The following is a 22,059-nucleotide window of genomic DNA, read 5'->3' on the forward strand; positions in this document are numbered from 1 at the left end:
GTCTGCTCTGACAGTGAACGGTTTCAGGAGCACTGGAGAGCCGGAATGATGGCGCTGGCTCGGATGACTATTGCGCTTTTCCACCTGGGTTTTAGTATAAGCGCCAGTGTACTTGAGAATAGCATCGCAGATGTTCCAGGTATTCCCTCAATAGCCGTACATTTTTCTACCAAAGGTCGTTATGAAGAGGTGAACACGTACTTGATCAACGACATACTGGCGGTGAATGCAACTTTACCCCTGTTGCCCTCCGCTGAGTGCCGGGCAGTTCACCTGACTGCGGTCATACGACACGGCACTCGGTACCCCACCACCAAAAATGTCAGGAAGATGAGGGACTTTTATGACCTGGTGCAAACCAATGCCTCAGACTGGATGCAGGCAGTGGGTTTGTCTGAGTGGAAGATGTGGTATACAGATGACATGGACGGTCGACTTGTGCGTAAAGGGCAGGAGGACCACACGCATTTGGCACAGAGACTGGCCAAGTCTTTCCCGACTCTGATTAATGAGGATAATCTGCGGAATGGACGCATGAAAATAATCACGAGTTCTAAACACAGATGTGTCAACAGCACGATCTCTTTCAAGGCAGGCTTGATGAAGGCTTTGGGTATTGAAGGTAGGTTACGTGAATCTCTCTCTCTCTCTCTCTCTCTCTCTCTCTCTCTCTCTCTCTCTCTCTCTCTCTCTCTCTCTCTCTCTCTCACACACACACACACACACACACACACACACACACACACACACACACACACACACACACACACACACACACACACACACAGACAGAGCGATCCACACACAAAACACGTATAGACCACTTTTTCTCTAGGCAGCTCTTTGATAAATTGTGGACTTTGGTAGAGGCCTTTCGGTAGCTATTTACAAACTGATTGGGGGCCATAAGTCCCCTAAACCTTTGACTCATTGTGTGTCTGTGTTCCCAAATAATCCTCAGTCAGTTTATGAGTCATAGTCTTTTTTATTGTGTTACATTGAATGAGGCATTCATCACAATAGGCCTACATAATGGGCCACACATGAATGATGTCCTCTGTGTGCTGTCAATATATAGTGGAACTTTTTCAGTGTAAGCGCCATTCGATCCAGCTATAGTAAACAATTTGAACATATTCGGGTTTAGGACAATTAGCAACAACATCACAGCCAAGTAAATGCAGCAGACAGCAGTTGAAGTTGGTCTTTGACTTTGACACAGCGTCCAGCTGCCACTGCTTCTTTTGCTTCCAATGTTCTCAAGTTCTGACATAAAAGTTGGTGCTACAGCAATATCACTGTGCATCTGTAATGTTGTGTGTTTGCACATACTGTATATGTGTGCAATACATAAGCTGAAGTCATTGACACAGCCTCTCTTATGGCCTTTTACTGTCATCAAAATTATAATGACCAGTCACCAAGCATACATAGTTAAGTAGCCCTTTCATGCAGATGGGAATCAGACAGTGGTGATCCTATTCACTATATTTTGCTGAAAAAGCTTAACTGCATACTAACAACATTGCCATGACATTACCAGAGTAAAATATAAAGACATTATTATAGATATTACCACTTTGGTGATAGTAAGGTTACAACAGAGGATCTACATGAAAGGATTGGCTCCGTCATTGCAATGTTGTTATGATGTAATTACCTGATGTCTGTTCAGCAAATGGAGAAGGGGCCTGCAGGTGGCTCCATCTGCACAAAGAGGCTACTGTTCCAGCAGCCCTGCTATAACGACATAGAACTAACACCATATTTATGGAATTTATTTTGTGTTTTGATGGCATGTCTTTGCTTGTTTTCCAGGTGACTATTCCAAGAAACTTGCTCAATGGTAAACAAGGTTAAAGTTCACTTTGGAAGGGGTAACTCATTTAATAAAAGAGCCTGGAGTCCTTATTTTCTTCACTAAATGACGCCGGTGGGCTGTCTATTGCTAGGTTTACTACTTCCTGTATGTTAACATGGCAGGCTTATTATGAAGCATGTTCTTGGAATACTCCGCATACAGAAAAAAATGTGATGTCAATTTAAATCTTTGAGTTTCTGATAACATTTGGTACCATTTTTAAAAAGTGTCAAATTTACTCTATAATCAGGGTCACATTGTTAGAGTCAATTCCACACAGCACAGTGTCAACACCAACACTGTAGAGTGGGTATGTATTTCGCTGTGGAGTTGCAATGACACGGGCCACCTGCAGCTAGTTGACACTGGCTGTTGAGTCCACGGTTGACCCCCTGGCACTGTTGGAAATACTCTATCTGGAGTTAGGCTATATAACTTTACTCTGCACTTTTGACACCCAGGTTTTACTGTGAAAAAGAAGTCTACAATTAAAATCTTTTGACACGTTTATAAAATAGTCACCATCATATTTCCTTTCTCCCCTTTCACTCATTTTTTCCGGTGCAGGTGAAGAGCTTGAGCATGAGGTGAACGACGCTCTGATGCGCTTCTTCGACCAGTGTCCCAGGTTCAGGTCGGAGGTGGAGGACAACAAGAACGCCCTGCTGGAGATGGACAAGTTCCACCGTGGACCTGAGATGCAGAGGGTGTACGAGAAGATAGCCGATAGACTCCAGGTCCCCTACAGCGCCATCACAGAAGGTTTTCTAGCAATATTTGCCCCCCTTCCCTTCTTTTTTTTTTAAAGATTATTTTTGGGGGATTTAAAGGTGCACTGTGTAATATGTTTAGTAGTTTATTTCCAGAATTTATGATGGCCATTCACAAATGTTACCTTTTTCATGAATACTTACCACCACCATCAAATTCTAAGCATTCATTATGAGTGAGAAAATTGCATTTGTCATACGCGAAAATGGGGATCTCCTCCATTGTCCGCCATTTTGAATTTCCAGAAATAGACATTTTTAGCAGCAAAACTTACTTTACTTTGTCATACTAGTAAATATTAGTTTATTATGTACTGTAGTAAATATTCATGAAAAGACCAAATTTGGCTGTAGGCAGCATAGTTTCAATGAGCAGCATAGTTGCCGTACTTACTCTGGCCATCCCACAATGCTTTCATTTGAGATGGGACAGTGAATATGGAGGCAACAGGAAAGATACCGGGAAGGATCAGGAAATGAACTTGCGAAATCACTGAAAATCCCAGATGCTGAAACGAAAGCATTACGTATTAATTATATTGACTGTAGAAACATGAATATATCTCGTGCCTATAGCAAAGACCTGCAAATGTCCCCAATTTAAATCTATGCATGAGGCCTGGTCACCTCATCCTACCCCCTCTGTTCTATTGTGATGCTCTTACTTAGTGAAAACTGATAAACTGTTCTTTATTTTCTCAAGGGAAAAAAAAACATTTGTCATGGATTTTTTAGTGGTTGCTGTTGATTTGTGAACTAGAAGGGAGATTACTCCAGTGTAGCTGTGGTGAAACATCCAGTGTGTTCCAAACTCACAGGACGCCATATTGATCAACAACATATATGGCTATGTGTTTCTGTGTCCAGCAGAGGGCACTGTTGGTCATGATTTCACTCATTGACGGAACTGTGACATGCAGCATCTCCGTGTCTTCATGCCATAAATGACTTTGAGCATCTATGTTGTTTGTTACATTGACACGTATACGTTGTATTGTTTTTGCAGAAATGGCTGAGGCTGCACTTTACTTCTGTGCTTATGAGCTGGCCATACACTCTGTGAACTCCCCCTGGTGTCAGCTCTTTGATGAGGTGGATGCGCAGGTAAAGTACGCACTGTGGTAGTAGTAGTAGTAGTAGTAGGAGGAGGAGGAGGAGGAGGAGGTGTTGTGGTGGTAGTAGTAGTAGTGATAGGAGTCGCAGCAGTTTGCAGTAGTAGTAGTAGAAGTAGTAGTAGTTGTGGTGGTAGTATTACCGTTAGAGTAGTAGTAGTGGTGGTGGTGGTAGTAGGAATAGTAGTAGTAGTAGTAGTAGCAACAGCAGCAGCAGCAGCAGCAGCAGTGGTAGTAGTAACAGCAGTGGTAGTACTGGGATTAGCATTGTTATATGTATTGTATCTAGTAGCAGTAGCCATAGACAAATAACAATAATAACAGTAAGAAGAATAATATTATTTTAAGACATAGTAATAATAGTAGAGGTAGTCCTACTTTATCACAGTAACCACAAAGGACAGTGATAAACGTCATGGGAAGTGTATTAGACAATTGAAAAAGTACATACCCTACTGTACACAGTTGCATCTGGGCATGTTTTAGGTCAAATCGAGGCATCAGATGAACCTGAAGAATGACTTCACATACAGAAGACAGAGAAATCTTGCCTGACCTGAAAAACTGAAATTGAACCTTCTACTTGTAATTGTAATGGAGTACAGGGTGCTAGCAGGGTACTGGTTACATATTTCTGGATATTTCGAAATGTTAATACATTTTTTTATCCGTTTATGTGTAAATGCAGCATGTGGATGTGTGTTTTAGCCCCTTGAATAATATTTTAAAGCCAGAGCTTTGGAATGTGCGCTCTAAAAGTCTGCTTAGCCTACATGTAGATGCCAAAACCAATGCATTTTCAAAGATACCCATATCCATACTGTATGTGCACATGTGTGCGTCCATGTGTGCGTGCATGCGTGCGTGTATGTGTGTGGGTGTGTATGTGTGTGTATATGTGTGTCCAGGTGATGGAGTATGAAGCAGACCTGAAGCACTACTGGAAGAGGAGCTACGGCCACGAGATCAACAGCAAGGCCAGCTGCAACCTCTTCCATGACGTATTCAAACGCATTGACAAGGCCGCCTCGGACCTCAGGTTAGCCTCGTAAAACATCAACCCGCCCGATTAGCTTTCAACTGCACACTGTACGTAGAAACAAACGCTGGGTTAAATCAACACGTTGAGAGTCTGTTTAACATCTCCCAGATTGTATTTGTATTTGTTTGGAGTACTCTCAGTGTTTCATTAACACTGCATTTTAATTACTGTGTTAGTACATCAAAGGGAGAAGACTGACTCAAGCTGAAAAGGCAAGTTCACCGGAGCAGCTGTGAAAATGTAATTTCACTTACCTGTGGCACGCTGTAATAGACATTGAAAGTTAACTACTATAGCACTACACTACTATGACAGTGCACAGGGCCTTTAGTTATACATTACGACTTGGACATTGCCATTCTGGTAACAGCTAATTTATAATGCCGTGTCTTGGAGTTAAAAAGGAGACAATCCGCACACTTCAGGTCTTTTTTAGTGCAAAGAAGCTTTACTTGACTTGCAAGCTTTCGGTCCTTAGACCTCTACTGAATCCTTCACCTTCTAAACAGATGAGTGGTGGCCTATCACAACTTTGGGGACTTTAATAGGCCTATTAAAAAGTTGCATACAATTACGTTTTCACATCTAAGCTGCTCTGGGTAGCCTCTCTATCTGGCTTATGTAGGCCTATGACATTCTCCCTTCTACCCCCAAAAGCACATATTCATTTAATCGTTTTTAAACTTAAAAGGGTTGTTTTCAAAATAGTTTCAGTGGTCCGTTGCCACATGAAAGAGTGATTAGGCCCTTCCCAAGTAGCTTTGCTGCCCTCTACAGGCTGTAATGCAATGAGCAAGTTTAGAGGAGTGGAGAGTGTCTCTCTGGTGTTGTGTCTATAAGGGAAATTCTAAAACCATTTTGCATTGCTTTAGCCTCTTCACGGATGCTGTTTCACCAGAGAGATGCTGTAATAGTCACTGAGACGTAGCTGTACAATCCTTGTGCACTGTTTCAGTGGTGTAGAACTACTATGATAGTAACGTTTTTTTCAGTGACTACGTTTGTATTACAGCATCTCACTAGTGAAAGAGCATCCGTTACTACCCCACTATGACAGTGCACAAGGACTTTAGTAAAACATTTTGACTTGGTCATTGCCATTCTGGTTTCAGCCTATTTATAAAAGGGGCCATGTCTTACTGGGTCGCCCTCTGCAGTTTACTGTGAGTTTGCTCGGTGTCCGGCGACATGCTGGTCTGAAATTCTACACTAAAGATTTGAGTTGTTCTAAAAGAGTTGTATAAAGTAGAAGTAAAAGTACAAATGCTATTACAACTCTAGTAGTATATTACAAAGTTTAAACCATGTAATCTCATCAAGTCAAGTCAGCTTTTTATCATATCATCATACTAGTGTTGTAATTAAATCTGTAAGAAGTTCTACTTCTACTTTACAGCTGTGCTAAAGAAATGACATTTTTCTCCCCTGATGGTCCTATTGTTTTCATCAACAGTCTATACAAATGACAATATGTCTCCTGTGGTACGTAATGTGAGATTTTATTGTAGCAAGATTTTGTATTCACTACCCTCGTCAGCCAAAAGTTACGAGTGGCTAATTCTGACTGCGGATCTCAAAAGCATTGGGGACAGTCAACGTCTATTAGTGACTCATTTATGCATTGGCTAACTTGTGAGCGTCATTAATTAATTCACTTGCAAATCCTACTTTCTGTCCCTTTAATGTGCAACTGTGTCTGCAATGAAGCAGACTGCTTCTGTAGTCGTGGCACCATCTGCTATTTTCTATGTTAGAGTGTTCCTGTTCTAACCAGGTCACTCTATCAATGCCATAGTAGTTGACATTATCTACATGCTCATCTCAGTCTCATCCTGGTTAGATCAAAACCACAGGCAGCTTAACCAGGTTATAACCTCGGCATTATGTGTGAGAAAGCTGAACTCACCTCACCGACAACTTCTTTCTTTGCCTTAAGTGAATCTTCCTTTTGTGACACAAGAAACGCAATCCTGTTTTTTTCCCCTGGAGTAAAGGTGAGGAGGGTAAGAATGGACTTATCTTTTCTTTTGTGTGCCTGGGTTTGCTGGAGTGAATGAAGGTTTTTGATACCAAAGTGGGAGAGCAGGAACACTAACACAACAGATATGCCATAGACGTGTCCCACTTCCCAGACGTTATCAGGATGTGTGTGTGTGTGTGTGTGTGTGTGTGTGTGTGTGTGTGTGTGTGTGTGTGTGTGTGTGTGTGTGTGTGTGTGTGTGTGTGTGTGTGTGTGTGTCTGTGTGTGTGTGTGTGTGTGTGCGTGCGTGCGTGCGTGCGTGTGTGCGTGCGTGCGTGTGTGTGTGTGTGTGTGTGTGTGTGTGTGTGTGTGTGTGTGTGTGTGTGTCTGTGTCTGTGTCTGTGTGTCTGTGTCTGTGTATGTGTGGGAGAGGAAGAGAGAGAGAGTGTGTGTATGCGTGCATGCGTGCGTGCTTGCGTGCAAAGTCTTAAGAGGGACATGCTCACTCGATCATCACCATTCTGGTAACAACAAATGTATAACAGGGGCCTTGTAATTCTGCATTACTGTGGACTCAAAAATATCTCTTTTCTGTGACCTACAAACCAGACTAGCCGATTGCCCATGACCCATGCAGTGTTTATTTAACACTTCACACACACGCACACACGCACATTTAACACCTTATAGACTAGAGTGTTTTTCACCCCAGAGTACTCTGTAGCCATATACAGTAATGCACACAGTTCCACTAGTGGGACACTGTAGTAGTCAATCAAAAGTTAACTACCATAGTACTACACTACTATGACATAACACAGGGCCTTTAGTAATGCACTACGACTTGGTCATTGCCATTCTGGTAACAGCTACTTTATCACGCCATATCTTAACAGGCTAAGTGTGGAATCAACACTGTATTTGTTTTCTGTGCTCATGCTACTGTTTTAAACCTCGGAGTGGAGCCCCAAACACTTGCCACTAGGGCAGCACAATATATCAAAAAAGTGTATCGAAGTCGCAATACCAAGTGTGGCGATATACGTATTGTGAATATGACTTAATTAGATTATAATTATTAATGAATAATTATTAATTATAACAAGTTAAAACTAGAATGAGCACTCGGTAGAGCGCAAACCTTCGCCTACGCCATTAATTTTTTTCTGGCCATCTTCAGAGTGTGGGGCATAACATTCTCCAAATTTTGGTGTTAGTTTCATTTAAATCGGACCGGAATATCGTAATATTACAATTTTGGCCCAGTCTTGACCTCTTATTCAATTCCGCATGCACACGTTGTTCTGGCATATAGTGCTTGGCAAAGAAAAATGTTTTTGACCTTTTCGTGACCTTGACCTTGATCTTTGACCCAATCACTCCCAAAAAGTAATCGATTGTTCCTTGGGTCATGACCAATCATCCCAGTAAATTTCATAAAAATCGTCTGAATTTACGTTTTTGACCTTTTTTTGACCTTGACCTTGACCTTTGACCCAATCACTCCCAAAAAGTAATCGATTGTCCCTTGGGTCATGACCAATCATGCCACTAAATTTCATAAAAATCGGCTCAATTTACGTTTTTGACCTTTTCATGACCTTGACCTTTGACCTTTGACCCAATCACTCCCAAAAAGTAATCGATTGTTCCTTGGATCATGATCAATCATCCCACTAAATTTCATAAAAATCGGCTCAGTTCTGTCTGAGTTATACGAAGTAAAAACAAACATTTTGTCCTTGACCTTTGACCTTTGACCCAATCACTCCCAAAAACTAATCGATTGTTCCTTGGGTCATGACCAATCATCCCACTAAATTTCATAAAAATCGGCTCAGTTCTGTCTGAGTTATACGAAGTACAAACAAACAAACAAACATATTCACAAATAAATAAATAAATAAATAAATAAATACACAGCGGTCACATACCTTCTGGCGAAGGTAAAAATATGCTGTCCAATCACTAGCTGAACGTCAACAAATGCGCGAGAAGTCGTGCCATCCACACAGACCAACAAATTAGTGACAAGAAAAACACTTGGCAATATTTCTAAATATCGTTTAAATATCATTATCGAGGTATTGCATGCTGTTATCGAGTATCAAGTTTTTTTTCTGATATTGTGCATCCCTACTTGCCACCCAGTTGTAGCCTGATTATCATAGAATTTCACATCTCGATTCGATTCTGAAGTTGTTGCGTCACTAGGAGGGCGCAGCCAGGCTAACCCAGTTGAGCAGTGAACCACATCAGGGATGGTTTTCTTTTGTCATAATAAAACAAAACTAACTCCACTTAGCATCTGCTCTTGTTGTTCTGTATATTTCCTGTGGACTTTATCCACTAGTGTCATTGACTATGATTATGTCCTCGATTGTAAGTCGCTTTGGTAAAAAGGGACTGCCAAATGCGATGTAATGTAATATAATGGCGGAAATAAACTCAAAAGAGGTGCTCTGGCTCAGAGTGGATTGGCAAAGGAGTGGATTTTCTCCTTTGTCCCCTCCCAATCCCAGAGACAACAATCCCGTTCCACTTTTGCCTCCAAATACCATCCAGACCCTATTCACTTGGTCACTCTACATGGCTGCTCCTGTTGGTCTTTTTCCTGATCCTGCCCGCACCATTTCTAAACATTTGACTTCCATTCCACAGGAATCCCACAAGACCCACATTGTTCTGTTGTATAGAGCAGAGTGATAATGTTTGATAACTGATTTAGGGTTAAGCTTACAAGGAAATAGTATTGGATGATATACGGTAGACCTGTCCAAGTTTGTGTGTGTGTGTGTGTGTGTGCACATGTGTGCGTGTGGACATCCTCAGAGATTATGCTCAGATCTGTCAGTTGAAGAACAAGGAATGTCTCCTGACAGGTTCCCAAGAGTATTCACAAACTAATTCCATTTTTGGATGCACATGACAGTACATTTGCCTATGCCTATGCCTATGCTCTGCCCATAGGCACAAGTGCTCAAAACTCGTCCCCATTGAGCAGTCATGGGTTACAGTGTCTGGTTAGCAGAAGTTAATACTTGTATGTGATGCCAATGCCACATGTAGTACAAAGCCGCAGGTTGTACATCCAGATGTCTTCCAGATAAGAACAACTTGAAATCCATTCTAGAACGTCTTGGAAATCCATTCTTCTCCTTCTTCCTGTCAGATCTTGGCGCACACTTACTTTTGACAATTTTCTGAAGTGTATACTTTTTAAAATCTGTTGCCAGGATGGTTGTAGTAGTTGTAATGCAGTACTAAAGAGTAAAGACTCTGTGCCATAGTAGTACTAGTCTTTACAAAGACTATATACAGTGAGTCCAATATGTATTTGATCCCTTGCTGATTTTGCCGGTTTGCCCACTAATAAAGACATGATCAGTCTATAAATTTATGATAATATGTATTCAAACATGGAGAGACAGAATATCAAAAAGAAATTCCAGAGAATAACTTAAAATAATATATTTTAATTTATTTGTATTTAATTTAGTCAAATAAGTATTTGACCCCTCTAGCTAAAGAAGATAAAGTGCTTTGTGGCAAAGCCCTAGTTGTCTAGCACTGAGGTCAGATGCTTCTTTTAGTTGATGACAATTTTTGTGCATATAGTAGAAAATATTTTTGCCCATTTTTCTTTGCACATTATCTCTAAAACATTAATAGTTTGTGGCTGTAGCTTGGTAAATGGGAGGTTCAGTTCTCTCCATAGAATTACTATAGGGTTAATATTTGAAGACTGTCTAGGCCACTTCACGACTTTAATATGCTTCTTATTGAGCCACTCCTTCGTTGCTTTGACTGTATGTTGTGTATTATTGTCATGTTGGGAGATCCAAAAATGGCCCACCCTTCAGTGTAGTGGTGGAGGGAAGGACGTTTGCACTCAGGATTGCACATTACATGTCTCCCTCCATCCATTCGTTGACGATGTGAAGTTGTCCTGTGCCTTGGCCAGACAAACACCCTCAAACCATAATGATACCACTTTCATGCATGATGGTGAGGAGGGTGTTCTTGGGATCATAGACAGCAGTACTCTTTCTCAAAACACATTGAATTGTGATAATGCCAAACAGCTTGATTTTGGTTTCATCTGACTACAGCACCTCCTTATCATATCCTAAACCAGTCTGATGTCCGTTGGCAAACCTCAAGTGGGACTGCACAGGTTCCTTCTGAAGTAGAGGTACCATGTGTGCACTACAGGATTTTAAACCTCTGTGGCATTAAGTGCTACCAGTAGTTTTCTCAGTGATTTTGGTCCCAGTAGCTTTGATATCATTGCCTAGTTCATCCCGTACAGCTCTAGGGTGATTTCTTTCTGTTCTCATGATTATCAAATCCCTACAAAAGGTCAAATCTTGTATAGAACCCCAGACAGGCTGATGGATAGTCATTTTGTATTCCTCACATTTTGGAGGAAATGCATCAACAGCTGGGTCATTAATACTCAGTCTCTTTCTTGTGGCTTTGCAACCCATTTAATCTTTGTTCAGGTGTAAAATCGTGTCCCTGATATCATTTGACCACTCTTTGGTCTTTCCCATGCTGGTGAGGTTGGAGTGTGACTGATTCACTCATACTATGGACTGATTCTGCTGATTCAATGTGTATTTTATGCATGTTAGTATGTACAGGTGTCTTTAATTCAGATGACAAGTTGATCGGAAGTGACCATCTGGTCTGTGGGCCCGGAACTGTAATCAGTTGGCAGGGGATCAAATACTTATTTTGCTTGATGAAAAGGAAATAAATTAATATATATTCTCTTCAGTTAATTTCTGGATTTTCTTTTTGATATTCTGTCTCTCCATATTAGAATACATATTATCATAACATTTATTGACTGATCATGTCTTTGTTAGTAGGCAAACCAACAAAATCAGCAAGGGATCAAATACATATTGGACTCACTGTATAAGCAACATGGCTGCTTTATGAATTCACAAACATTATTCATCGTCCATCACATAATGAACAGGTTTACCAGACTTGTACAATCTGTGCTTTTGGCTGTAAAATTTCAACTAGATTACCCAGTTTCTCTGTGTACTTGTGTGTGTTAACTTTTCACACAGAGACACTTTCCATGTTAACACGTTCTGTAATTTGTGAACAAAAAGTATCAAGCCATCATTGTTTGATTTGCTTTTGGATAAATATAAATCTAGGGACATAACACAACTCAGAATGCCACCCAAACTCCTGGCACAGGGCAGGCATGTATTTTGCTCCGACCACTACCATGCCCTGTTTTTGGGCGTGTCCGCATGCAGCTCACATGGTCAAGCATTTACAGATGGTTGAGAACACACACAGAGGGCAGCATCTGTCTCTCGTGGCACAGTAATGGGCATGGATGAAGCTAGATTGAGCTAGATCGTCATTTACAACCTTTTTTGAACAAATGCCCTCTTTACCTCATCATAAGCCTCACAACGCCCCCTCTACCTCATCATAGGCCTGCCAACGCCCCCTTAGTATAAAAAAATAAAACAGACCAATGCCCTCCAATGGAAGCGAAGTCCCGCCCCCACTCAGCGGTATCCTTCTCAATGCGTGTGTGTGTGTGTGTGTGTGTGTGTGTGTGTGTGTGTGTGTGTGTGTGTGTGTGTGTGTGTGTGTGTGTGTGTGTGTGTGTGTGTGTGTGTGTGTGTGTGTGTGTGTGTGTGTGTGTGTGTGTGTGTGGTCAGTTAAATACCATCAGGTTTTTAGGGGGCATGGGCCCCAGTAATTAGATCAGTTTAGTGTGGACTCTTTAGAATTCTCTCTATGGCTGGACCCAGCTACCAGATAGGTAAAGAAACAAGTCTGATTCAACCTGGATCTTTCTGCTCCCACTTTATTTATTTATTTATTTTTCAGTGATGTTTCAGGTGGAAACCCATCACTGTTTTTTTTTTAAGTGAGAGCAGAAAGATCCTGTTTGAATGGACTTTTTTTCTTTTTTTATCTGGCTTTTATCCCAGCCACCAGGCATCTTTATGTGCCTGCCTGTGCCTTAATACATCCTGACATGGAGTATTACAACAAGCCAGTTCCAGACGGTGGTCTCCAATTATTTTTTCTCCAAGGGCCAAACTGTGTAGAGCAAGTGAGGCTGCGAGCCAAACTAATGCCTAAACCCAAATGAGAAACAAGTTAGATGTCTAGACAGAGATTAGATTTTTGCTTTTCAGTTTTCCCTTTTTGTCAATGTCTGATATGAGACTGTTAGCATAAGATCTAATGTGAATGCTTTGGAGAGATATGACAAGCTGAAGTTTTAGTGATCGACAATCACACACATTTATGTTTTCATTTGTTCTGACCTCATGGCAGGCTAAATGTTTGCCATGCCCGGGCCAGATTTGGCCCGCGGGCCTTTGTTTGGAGATCAAGGCTGTACAGTCTCCCTCAATGGAGTAAGCCCCTCATTTGTTTTATGCAAAAAGAAATATTTTATGTTTACATTTTAAAGAAATGCTGCCCTACTTTTTTTAGCAACTCTTTTTAAAAAAGAAAAATGTATGTTGTGTGTAAACCTTGCAAAAAGTGATAAACCATTAACCATTGTATAAACAATTCTTCAGTTTCTCTGCTGGCTCTTGCATTAGTAGTTCATTTTCAATGCTCTGCATTACTGTAACATTCAGGATCATTGGTATAATGTTGTCTGTTTAGGGCAAAGTAGTGCAGCGTAATGAAATCACACCTCACTCAGATCAACACAACTTTTGGACAAGGAACATTATTTGGTAAATCTAGTTTTCCCTTCCTTTTCCCCTCCGACTAAAACACAAAAAAATATGGTGCAACAAGAGCTCTAAATTAACACCCTCAACCAGTCAAATGCTGATGAAAATTCAGATTGGCTGGTAGAAAATAAAACTTACTAGCCACTTTCGCCCATTGGTGAGTGTGTGTTTGGTTGGTAAGATTAACTTCTACTAACCATTTTCAACGGTGATGAAAAAAAGTTAATTTAGAGCCCTGTGTGCAAGTTTTTACATTTAAATATGTCGTATCTACAACATATTTGCCTTTGTTTTGCATGTGGGTCGATTACGTGTATAGTGTTATTATCAGTGAGCAATAGATTTCCACAAGGCTGCAGGGACTGTGTGGCTCCACTGTAATCTCTAAGGTCTCCCTTTGTCCTCAGTATCTGCAGACATAGACACCGTAACATAAACCCATAGAGCTTGAAAGTCCCGCCCCTTAGTTCCGCATTTCACGGGACCTAAGCTGACCATCTAACAACATGGTAGCTAGTAAATATCTTCTGATCTCAGTCATTACATGCGCTGGGCTACAAATATGCTGTTTAAGTGGCTAGATGAAGATTATTCATGCAGACGTATCAATGTTCTGTTCCAAGGCCGTCTGCATGAAAAATGTGAAGAAACACGGCTTTCTAAAAAGTTTGGGGGTTCGTACGAAAAATTAAACAAAAATATCAGAAACAACATATTTGGAGCTCGTGGCACAACTCGAAGGGGATCGAACTATCATTTTAATACCGCCATTGGATTACATGCTACGATTTTTGGCTAAAAATGCCATTGAGGTCCCATGAAATCGGGGGAAGTGACGTCACTTTCAAGCTCTATAGAGGCCTTCTGTTGTAACCTGTGTCTGCAGACATACACACAGTGATGGTTAGAGGTTCAAGTCCCCTACAAGTATGGAGAACATGGGTCATCTCCCGCAACGCAACCCTCCTTCATGGCTTATTTCAGAGAAAAGTGTCTGTAATGCCATAATGTCATTTCTGTCTCTTCATACTTCGGAATGGGAGTTCGAAGATGGAGAGATATGGAGGATAATTGGATGAGTGTTCTCTCGCTTCCGTTACAGCATATTAACTATATGAAAAAGGCATGATGAATGAGCTGTGTGAAACTTGCATATGTTTTAACTAAAACTTGGAAGTAAAATGTGTGCCCAGGTGTCCAATTTGTATTCACTCTATAAACCATTTTAAGTGTTATGCTTTTGTTGAATGAGAAGCATGTGGAAGTTGATTAAGTCATAGGGCCAACATGAGCATTATAACATTCTCATAATATTGTCTTCTGTTTAATTAGGATGTAACTCTTATTAGCTGATTTTTTTCAGACAGGTTTTTCGGGTTTGTTTGTCATCCCACAACTTGTTCCTATTTCTGTCTTACATGAGTTACAGTAATTTAGGTCACAGAGAGCCTAGAGGTCTCTGACATCCTCCACCAATATCTCCCTTCCATATCTCCCAATCTTCTGTCTCTGCTCTGGCCAGAGTTTGTTTCTCAGACATCACACACCACCACAACTGTGTAGCCCCATAATGCACGCCATACCAACAGTGGCATGCTGTAATAGTAATTGAAAGGTTAATTATCGTAGTACTACTGTGCTATGACGTAACAGAGGGCCTTTAGTAATGCACGACTTGGTCATTGGCTTTCTAGTAACAGCAAATGTATAACGCTGTTTTTTAATGGGTTAAGCGACGACCTGAGGTTTTTTTTGTCCTTTCAGGGTGACATGTTCCGATAAGGGTATTAATGAGGGCATCGAGGGATAAAGTGCATTTGGTTTGGAGGAGCTATCACTCTTGTCGCCATAACAACACTAATGGCTAGCTCCTTGTCTTTGAAGACTGGCCTTGAGATAGGAGACTGGTCTTGGAGATAGGAAAGAATAAATATTAGGAAATGATATATTTTTGTCATAAGGTCTATAATCAGTTATTTTTCCCTCACAAATGTCCAGTTTTTTTAATCTTTCCAGGAAATGAGTTTGTATGGCAATGAGAGAATTTGAGACACGCTAAAGGTTTAGGAAGTAGTGATGTAGAAGTAGTAGCATGTGATGATTTCATTACTTTTGAATACACAGATACTATCCAAATATGAATTCATTCAGGCAAAGTGAACACATTTTAATATGTAGAAGTTCCTGCATGTATGCATGTTACACACACACACACACACACACACACACACACACACACACACACACACACACACACACACACACACACACACACACACACACACACACACACACACACACACACACACACACACACACACACACAGAAAAAGTCAGATATATCATAATAACAGTGCCATGACATTATGGTGAGTCTTAAGTAATGGATTAAGACAGATTATTGGTCTATTTACCATTTTGGTAACAGTAAGCTTATGGTAGAGGCTCCGCATGAAAGGATGAGCGTCATGTATTGTATTGTGAATATCCATCCCCATTCATGCTTTTGTAACACACGCAAACAAGTTCGTATTGCTCAGACTCAGCCTGATTATCATCGACTTTCAAATCTCTTAAAGGGGTATGCCACCATCTTGGGGCTCAATACAGTCAAAATCGCCGGCCGGTGCTCACAAAGGTGGTGAAGTGTCTCATTTTTNATGTTAAGCATTGTCTTGCTTTAAGACAAGTTAAAAGAGGGAATATGTCGCTAAGCTAGTGAAAGTCAATGGATCCCTGCATGCTACACGGATCCATTGACTTTCACTAGCTTAGCGATATGCTCCCTCTTTTAACTTGTCTTAAAGCAAGACAACGGCTTACATGAAAAATAAGACACTTTACCACCTTTATAAACCCTGTCCAACTATTTTAATTGTATTAAGCCCCAAAATAGTGGCATTCCCCTTTAAAGACTTGGTCTGACCAAGAGCATAACAATTAAAGTTTCCCAAACGGCATGGCTGACCCGCCTCCCTAGGTTTGCTACTGGTTTCCGACAAAGTGAGTGGGGTTCCCAATTTTTCTGGAGATCAGATATGATATTTACATTGCCCTTGGCCTGACTAGAAGCAACAGCGAAGGGGTTGCGTCACTGTAAGGGTGTGGCCTGGCTAGCTCAGACTACCCTTGACTTGAATATTTTTGTGAGCAATACAACTGCTTGTTAAAATTGGCTGGAATTCTCCTTTAATGGCTAAAGTGGAGGATAAAAGGATGATTTTTGTCTTCAGTCAGATGAAAGTCATGGTGAAAAAGATGGTGGATATGAAAAAGATATGGTGAATGAGCTGTGTAACTCCTGCATACATATTAACTAAAACGTGGAATTGAAATGTGTGCTCAGGTACAAGATCCTTCAAAGGGTAGCATTTCTAATTTGTATTCACTAAAGCATGTTAAGTATTTGTGCTTTTGTTGAAAAAGAAACATGACATCTGACATTGGAAAAGTTGAGTGAGTTGTACATGTGCATTATAAGAGTCACGCCTAGAGTAAGAGGAATAGATGTGGAGGATTCTCTTGCAAAAGAGCGATTGAGGAACTGTGAAGGATGTCTGCCATCACAGTGTTTCCAGTCCTGGCATTACACAATTTAGGCCTCACTCACGGCTTACGCAACATGCGCAAAGTCAATGTAAAGTTCATATTAATCATTTTGCAGACCAGGCATGTCTTTCAGCTTTCAGAGACTAACTGCTCGCTCACATGCTTTCAAGAAGGGCAGGGCCATGCCAAGGTACACACACACACACACACACACACACACACACACACACACACACACACACACACACACACACACACACACACACACACACACACACACACACACACACACACACACACATACCCTTCCCTCAAAGCAAGAGTGAAAGCTGGGATTGCTGTGTCATAGTGACTTACTATACAGCACGCACAGCCATTATGTCACTACTTAATGACTACAATGGTTTATATAATACAAATGAAGGTGTCTCAAAGTGCCGGAACTGTATCAAATTAGTAGGTACAAGGTAGTAATCATCCTTTGTCTGTTCAAAGTAGCTCCTGGCTACATTTCCTCTGAGCCATCTCCCTCTCTCGCCATTCATTCTTCTGTGTGCTTTTTTCTCTTTCTCTGACGTGTTTTATTAGGCTACCTCTGCCAAGGAGGTTATGTTTTCAGTCGTGTTGGTATGTCTGACTGTTTGTTTGTCTGTATGTCTGTTAGCAGGGTAACTCAAAAATTCATGAATGGATTTGGAAGACATTTTGTGATGTTGTTGTAAATGGCAAAAGGACCAAATTATTACATTTTGGTGTGGATCCAGGACTTTCTAAAAAAGATTCTTCACCATTGCGAGATTGGGCGAATTTTGACATTCCAGTTTCTAATCGCACAAAACAAGGCAGAAAGACTAGAACAAATTAGGATATAACATAGCCAAATGTTTTATCAAACGGCTTCCTTGGGAGAGGTCTGCACTTCTAGTTTTATCTGTTTTTCTCTCATCCACCAAACTTGTACCTGTCTTTTTTGTGTAAGTTCTTTGAACAAGTTTTGTCTGTTGCTCTGTGTTTATTTAGCTTCAGCTTATTTCCCTCTTTAAAGTCAAGTGCATTTATGACTTAACCCCAAAAAAATTCTAACAAAAGGTTTCTCAGTGGTTTACAGTACTATCAGATGTACTTAACAACATACTAAAAATCTGCCAAAATCTGACTTCAGGAAAGGCCTCATTTTCAAGATGGCCGCCGCCGGGCCCTGAAATTGACTCGGGCTTTAAAATTGCATTGAAATGACCAGGAATAGTGGTGTTTGATGCATGTTTCAACCTTGTAATATTTTAATTAGACTATGTCCTTGATATATTTATGGTTATTAGTGCAGTTTGCTGTTAAAAAATCAATTTACAACTGTATGGTACTGTAATATTAGACAAATTTGGCCTAGCGGTTAGGCTTAATAGTGCTAACCTCTTCTTTGTGTGCATTTTAGGTTTTTTTCCAATTATGATTATGTTTTACATTAATATACATGTTTTGCATGTGCATGTTTTAAAATGTATTTATTTATTTTATTTTGACAGTAATGATCAATGGTAAAAAGCAAGGAATCCATACGAAGGATTCAAAATTTCACTTTTCACTGCCTCCCGTGTAGACAAGACATGACAAACATTAAAAGTGCATGACATTACAACATCTATGTGCACAGGCACAACCAAAAATACATCTTAACTTATCTTAACCTATCCTAAGTACACAGCCACAACACACAAAATACCAAAACATTACAGTAACTATAAATAAATGAATCAAATTACACATATGCGTACAGTAGTCAGATCAGGTATTAGTACCAGTAAAAAACAATTTGTTTAGAGCAACAGGTATACATAGTACAGTTGTATGTGGGAAAAGTCTTTTCTGGGGGGTCTGAGAGCAATTGTTCTTTGGAAAGATGCAGATTTTTCCGGCAGCCTGTTGGGTGCAGAAAAGAACTCAGCATCCTTACAGTCTGTTTGAGACTCTGGTGGTGCCAGAAGAGAAGCTTGTTGAGTGGCTTGCATCACTATTGTGATCACTTTGTGGGTGGTGTATCCAAACCCATTCAGTATGGTTGTGACGAAGGGGAGTAGAATTGCCCAGCCGAGAATCGAAACTGGACCCTCTGGGGTAGTAAACTGGGGCCCTGACCGCTGCACCAAAGAGCCAGGCTCGTTGGTGTGACAGTCAGAACACACCCACAACCCTAGTGATGGTAACTCCATCACACTGCCTTCCCCTTCAGGAAGCGCACTCGTGCACTTCACACACTTCATGGTGTCCCTCACGCAACTGCCCGTCATACTTCCCCCATCCAGTGTGCCCCATCATGAGTGCTTCACCCATCACTGGGGTCCCTCACCACGGGGTTACCAATCCTGGGTGTCCCTCACTTGGAATTACGGCTCACACACAATGCGTACGCTTCTGATGGCATCACACCATCCCACTTCTGACACCATTTGTAGCGAAGGGGAGAAGAGTTGCCCAGCCTAGAACCAAACCCAGACCTTCTGGGCTTGTAAACTGATCAGGGAAATATTCCAACAACATTACATGGTGAAAAAAAAACATATCAAACACCTCTATTCCTGGTCATTTCAATGTCATTTTATGGCCACAGTCATCTCTTGTCTATCCATACAGGAAGCAGTGAAAAGTGAAATTTTGAATCCTTCGTTTGGATTCCTTGCTTTTTGCCATTGATCATCACTGACAAAATAAAATAAATAAATACATTTTAAAACAGGCACATGCAAAACATGTATATTAATGTAAAACATAATCATAATTGGAAAAAAAACTAAAATGCACACAAAGAAGAGGTTAGCGGTATTTAGCCTAACCGCTAGGCCAAATTTGTGTAATATTACAGTACCATACAGTTGTAAATTGATTTTTCACTGCAAACTGCACTAATAACCATATATATATCAAGAACATAGTCTAGTGACAATATTACAAGGTTGAAACATGCATCAAACACCACTATTCCTGGTCATTTCAATGCAATTTTAAGGCCAGAGTCAATTTAAGGGCCCGGCGGCGGCCATCTTGAAAATGAGGCCTTTCCTGAAGTCAGATTTTGGCAGATTTTTAGTATGTTGTTAAGTACATCTGATAGTACAGTAAACCACTGAGAAATCTTTTGTTAGAATTTTTTTGGGGTTAGGTGTATTTTTCTCATAAATGCACTCGCCTACTTTAATATACTTTCTTTTTGATTCAACCTGTAAACTCTGAGTCTGCCAAACCTGCATATCCAAGTAAATTGTGCTGAAACACATTTATAGTAATTACTTACTTTATAATTATTTGTTTTCTTCTGTCCTTTTTGTCTCACTCTCTCTCTCTGTCTCTCCCCCCCTCTCTCTCCCCCCTCCTCTCTCCCTCCCTCCCTCTCTGTCTCTCTGCCCCCCCCCCCCCTCCTCCATTCCCATGATGCCTCAGTTCCGGCCAGGCGGTGGTGTCCGAGGCGGTGACAGTGCAGGTGGGCCACGCGGAGACGCTGCTCCCCCTCCTCACCCTGCTGGGCCTCTTCCGCGAGGCCACCCCGCTCACAGCCTCCAACTTTGCCCACCACAATTCCGCCAGGGTGTTCCGCGCCGGCCGCATCGTGCCCTACGCCGGCAACCTGGTGCTGGCCCTGTACCACTGCGACGACGGCCTCCGCCTGGAGACCAGGCTCAACGAGCAGCCGCTCCTGCTGCCCGGCGCCTCCTCTTACTTCCCGCTGCTGGAGGAGGTGAAGAGGAGCTACGCGGGGCTGCTGCAGGGCTGCGACCAGGCGGCCGAGTGCGCACTGCCCAGCGCCGGGCCTCAGGTCACCAGCCAGTGATCAATCACCTCACCTCTGTCCGTCTGTCCGTCAGCGGCACTGGTGGTGGCAGCTGGTGGTGATGCTGTCTCAGCATGAAAGCAACATCATTCGCATCTCAACAAGCAGGGTCTAGTCACACAGTAAAGAATGCAGAGTTCATGCAACATTTAAAGGATCAATTTAACATCTTCTGGAGTGTATTTGGTCCCAGTGTTGTACACTTATGCCTCTTTTCCACTGTCGGTTTCTGGTAGACCTACAGCGCGACTTACTGCCACTTTTTTGCTTTTTCGAATAGGCACGACACAGCTCAATCATGAAGCAAAAAGTGGTGGCTGAGTCGCTCTGTGTCAAGCTCTAGGCCAACCAGAAAACCGGCAGTGGAAAAGAGGCATAATTGTTGAATTAACACTGCATTTTTTACTGTGCCCAATATACACAGTATTCCCATATCCACAAGTTCATAATGCGTGTGTACAGTACATATGGTGTCATCCAAGAAGCCAGAGGGGTGCTCGTACCCTCTTTTTACATTCACTGTGCCCTACAAGTTGGCCCTATGCCAACATTGAAACGTAGAAAAAGACTTCAAAGTATTGGTATTAGTTTGGATATTGTAGTTGCGGCAACAATATCTCTAAAACGGGACACATTTGTACCAAACCAAACTAAACTAATTTGCTTAATACCCTTTCCATGTGTTCCCTTTCCCTTTCCACTTGTTACACAATCTACTTTTAGATAAGACATTACTATGCTTGGTTTGCACAGCCCAGGTTTTTTGAGCATTGTGAATGTAACGTTATGCTGCTATGCAAAGAGATTAAAGTATTATCTTTTGATTTTCACTTGTGATGTACGTATTTGCAATCAGTGAGTAAGTATTGATGCAATGTGAGAAATGCCATTGCCATCTGATGTGAAATAGAATTGAATGAACTCACTGAAATAAAGTGTCTGAGGTTTTAGTTTGATGACTCTTTCATTGCAGTAGACCAGCCAATGATTGATGAAGGATGGATGTTGTCAATCTCGCTTTGAAGTCATTGCTCTTCGTTACCGTGACCCAGTTTAACGTTTCCCTCATATTCCTAAAAGGCATCACAAGTTAAAGGTACAGTGTTAGATTTTTAGTTGTTTATTTCCAGAATTCATGCTACCCATTCACTAATGTTACCTTTTTCATGAATACTTATCACCACCATCAAATTCTAAGT

At 41.3% G+C, this 22,059-nt stretch overlaps 1 protein-coding gene across 1 annotated transcript; it reads left to right on the plus strand.

The window, feature by feature from the left end:
• Window positions 1–21,810, plus strand: minpp1a (multiple inositol-polyphosphate phosphatase 1a). Its single transcript, XM_063191537.1, has 5 exons — window positions 1–622; window positions 2,429–2,623; window positions 3,638–3,735; window positions 4,652–4,782; window positions 20,473–21,810. Exons 1-5 carry the CDS (start codon window positions 46–48, stop codon window positions 20,858–20,860), a joined length of 1,389 nt encoding a protein of 462 aa, XP_063047607.1. The 5' UTR covers window positions 1–45; the 3' UTR covers window positions 20,861–21,810.
• The last annotated feature ends 249 nt before the right edge of the window (window positions 21,811–22,059 follow it).

The sequence above is a fragment of the Engraulis encrasicolus genome, chromosome 24, assembly GCF_034702125.1.
Source record: "Engraulis encrasicolus isolate BLACKSEA-1 chromosome 24, IST_EnEncr_1.0, whole genome shotgun sequence".
Classification (NCBI taxonomy): Eukaryota; Metazoa; Chordata; class Actinopteri; order Clupeiformes; family Engraulidae; genus Engraulis; species Engraulis encrasicolus.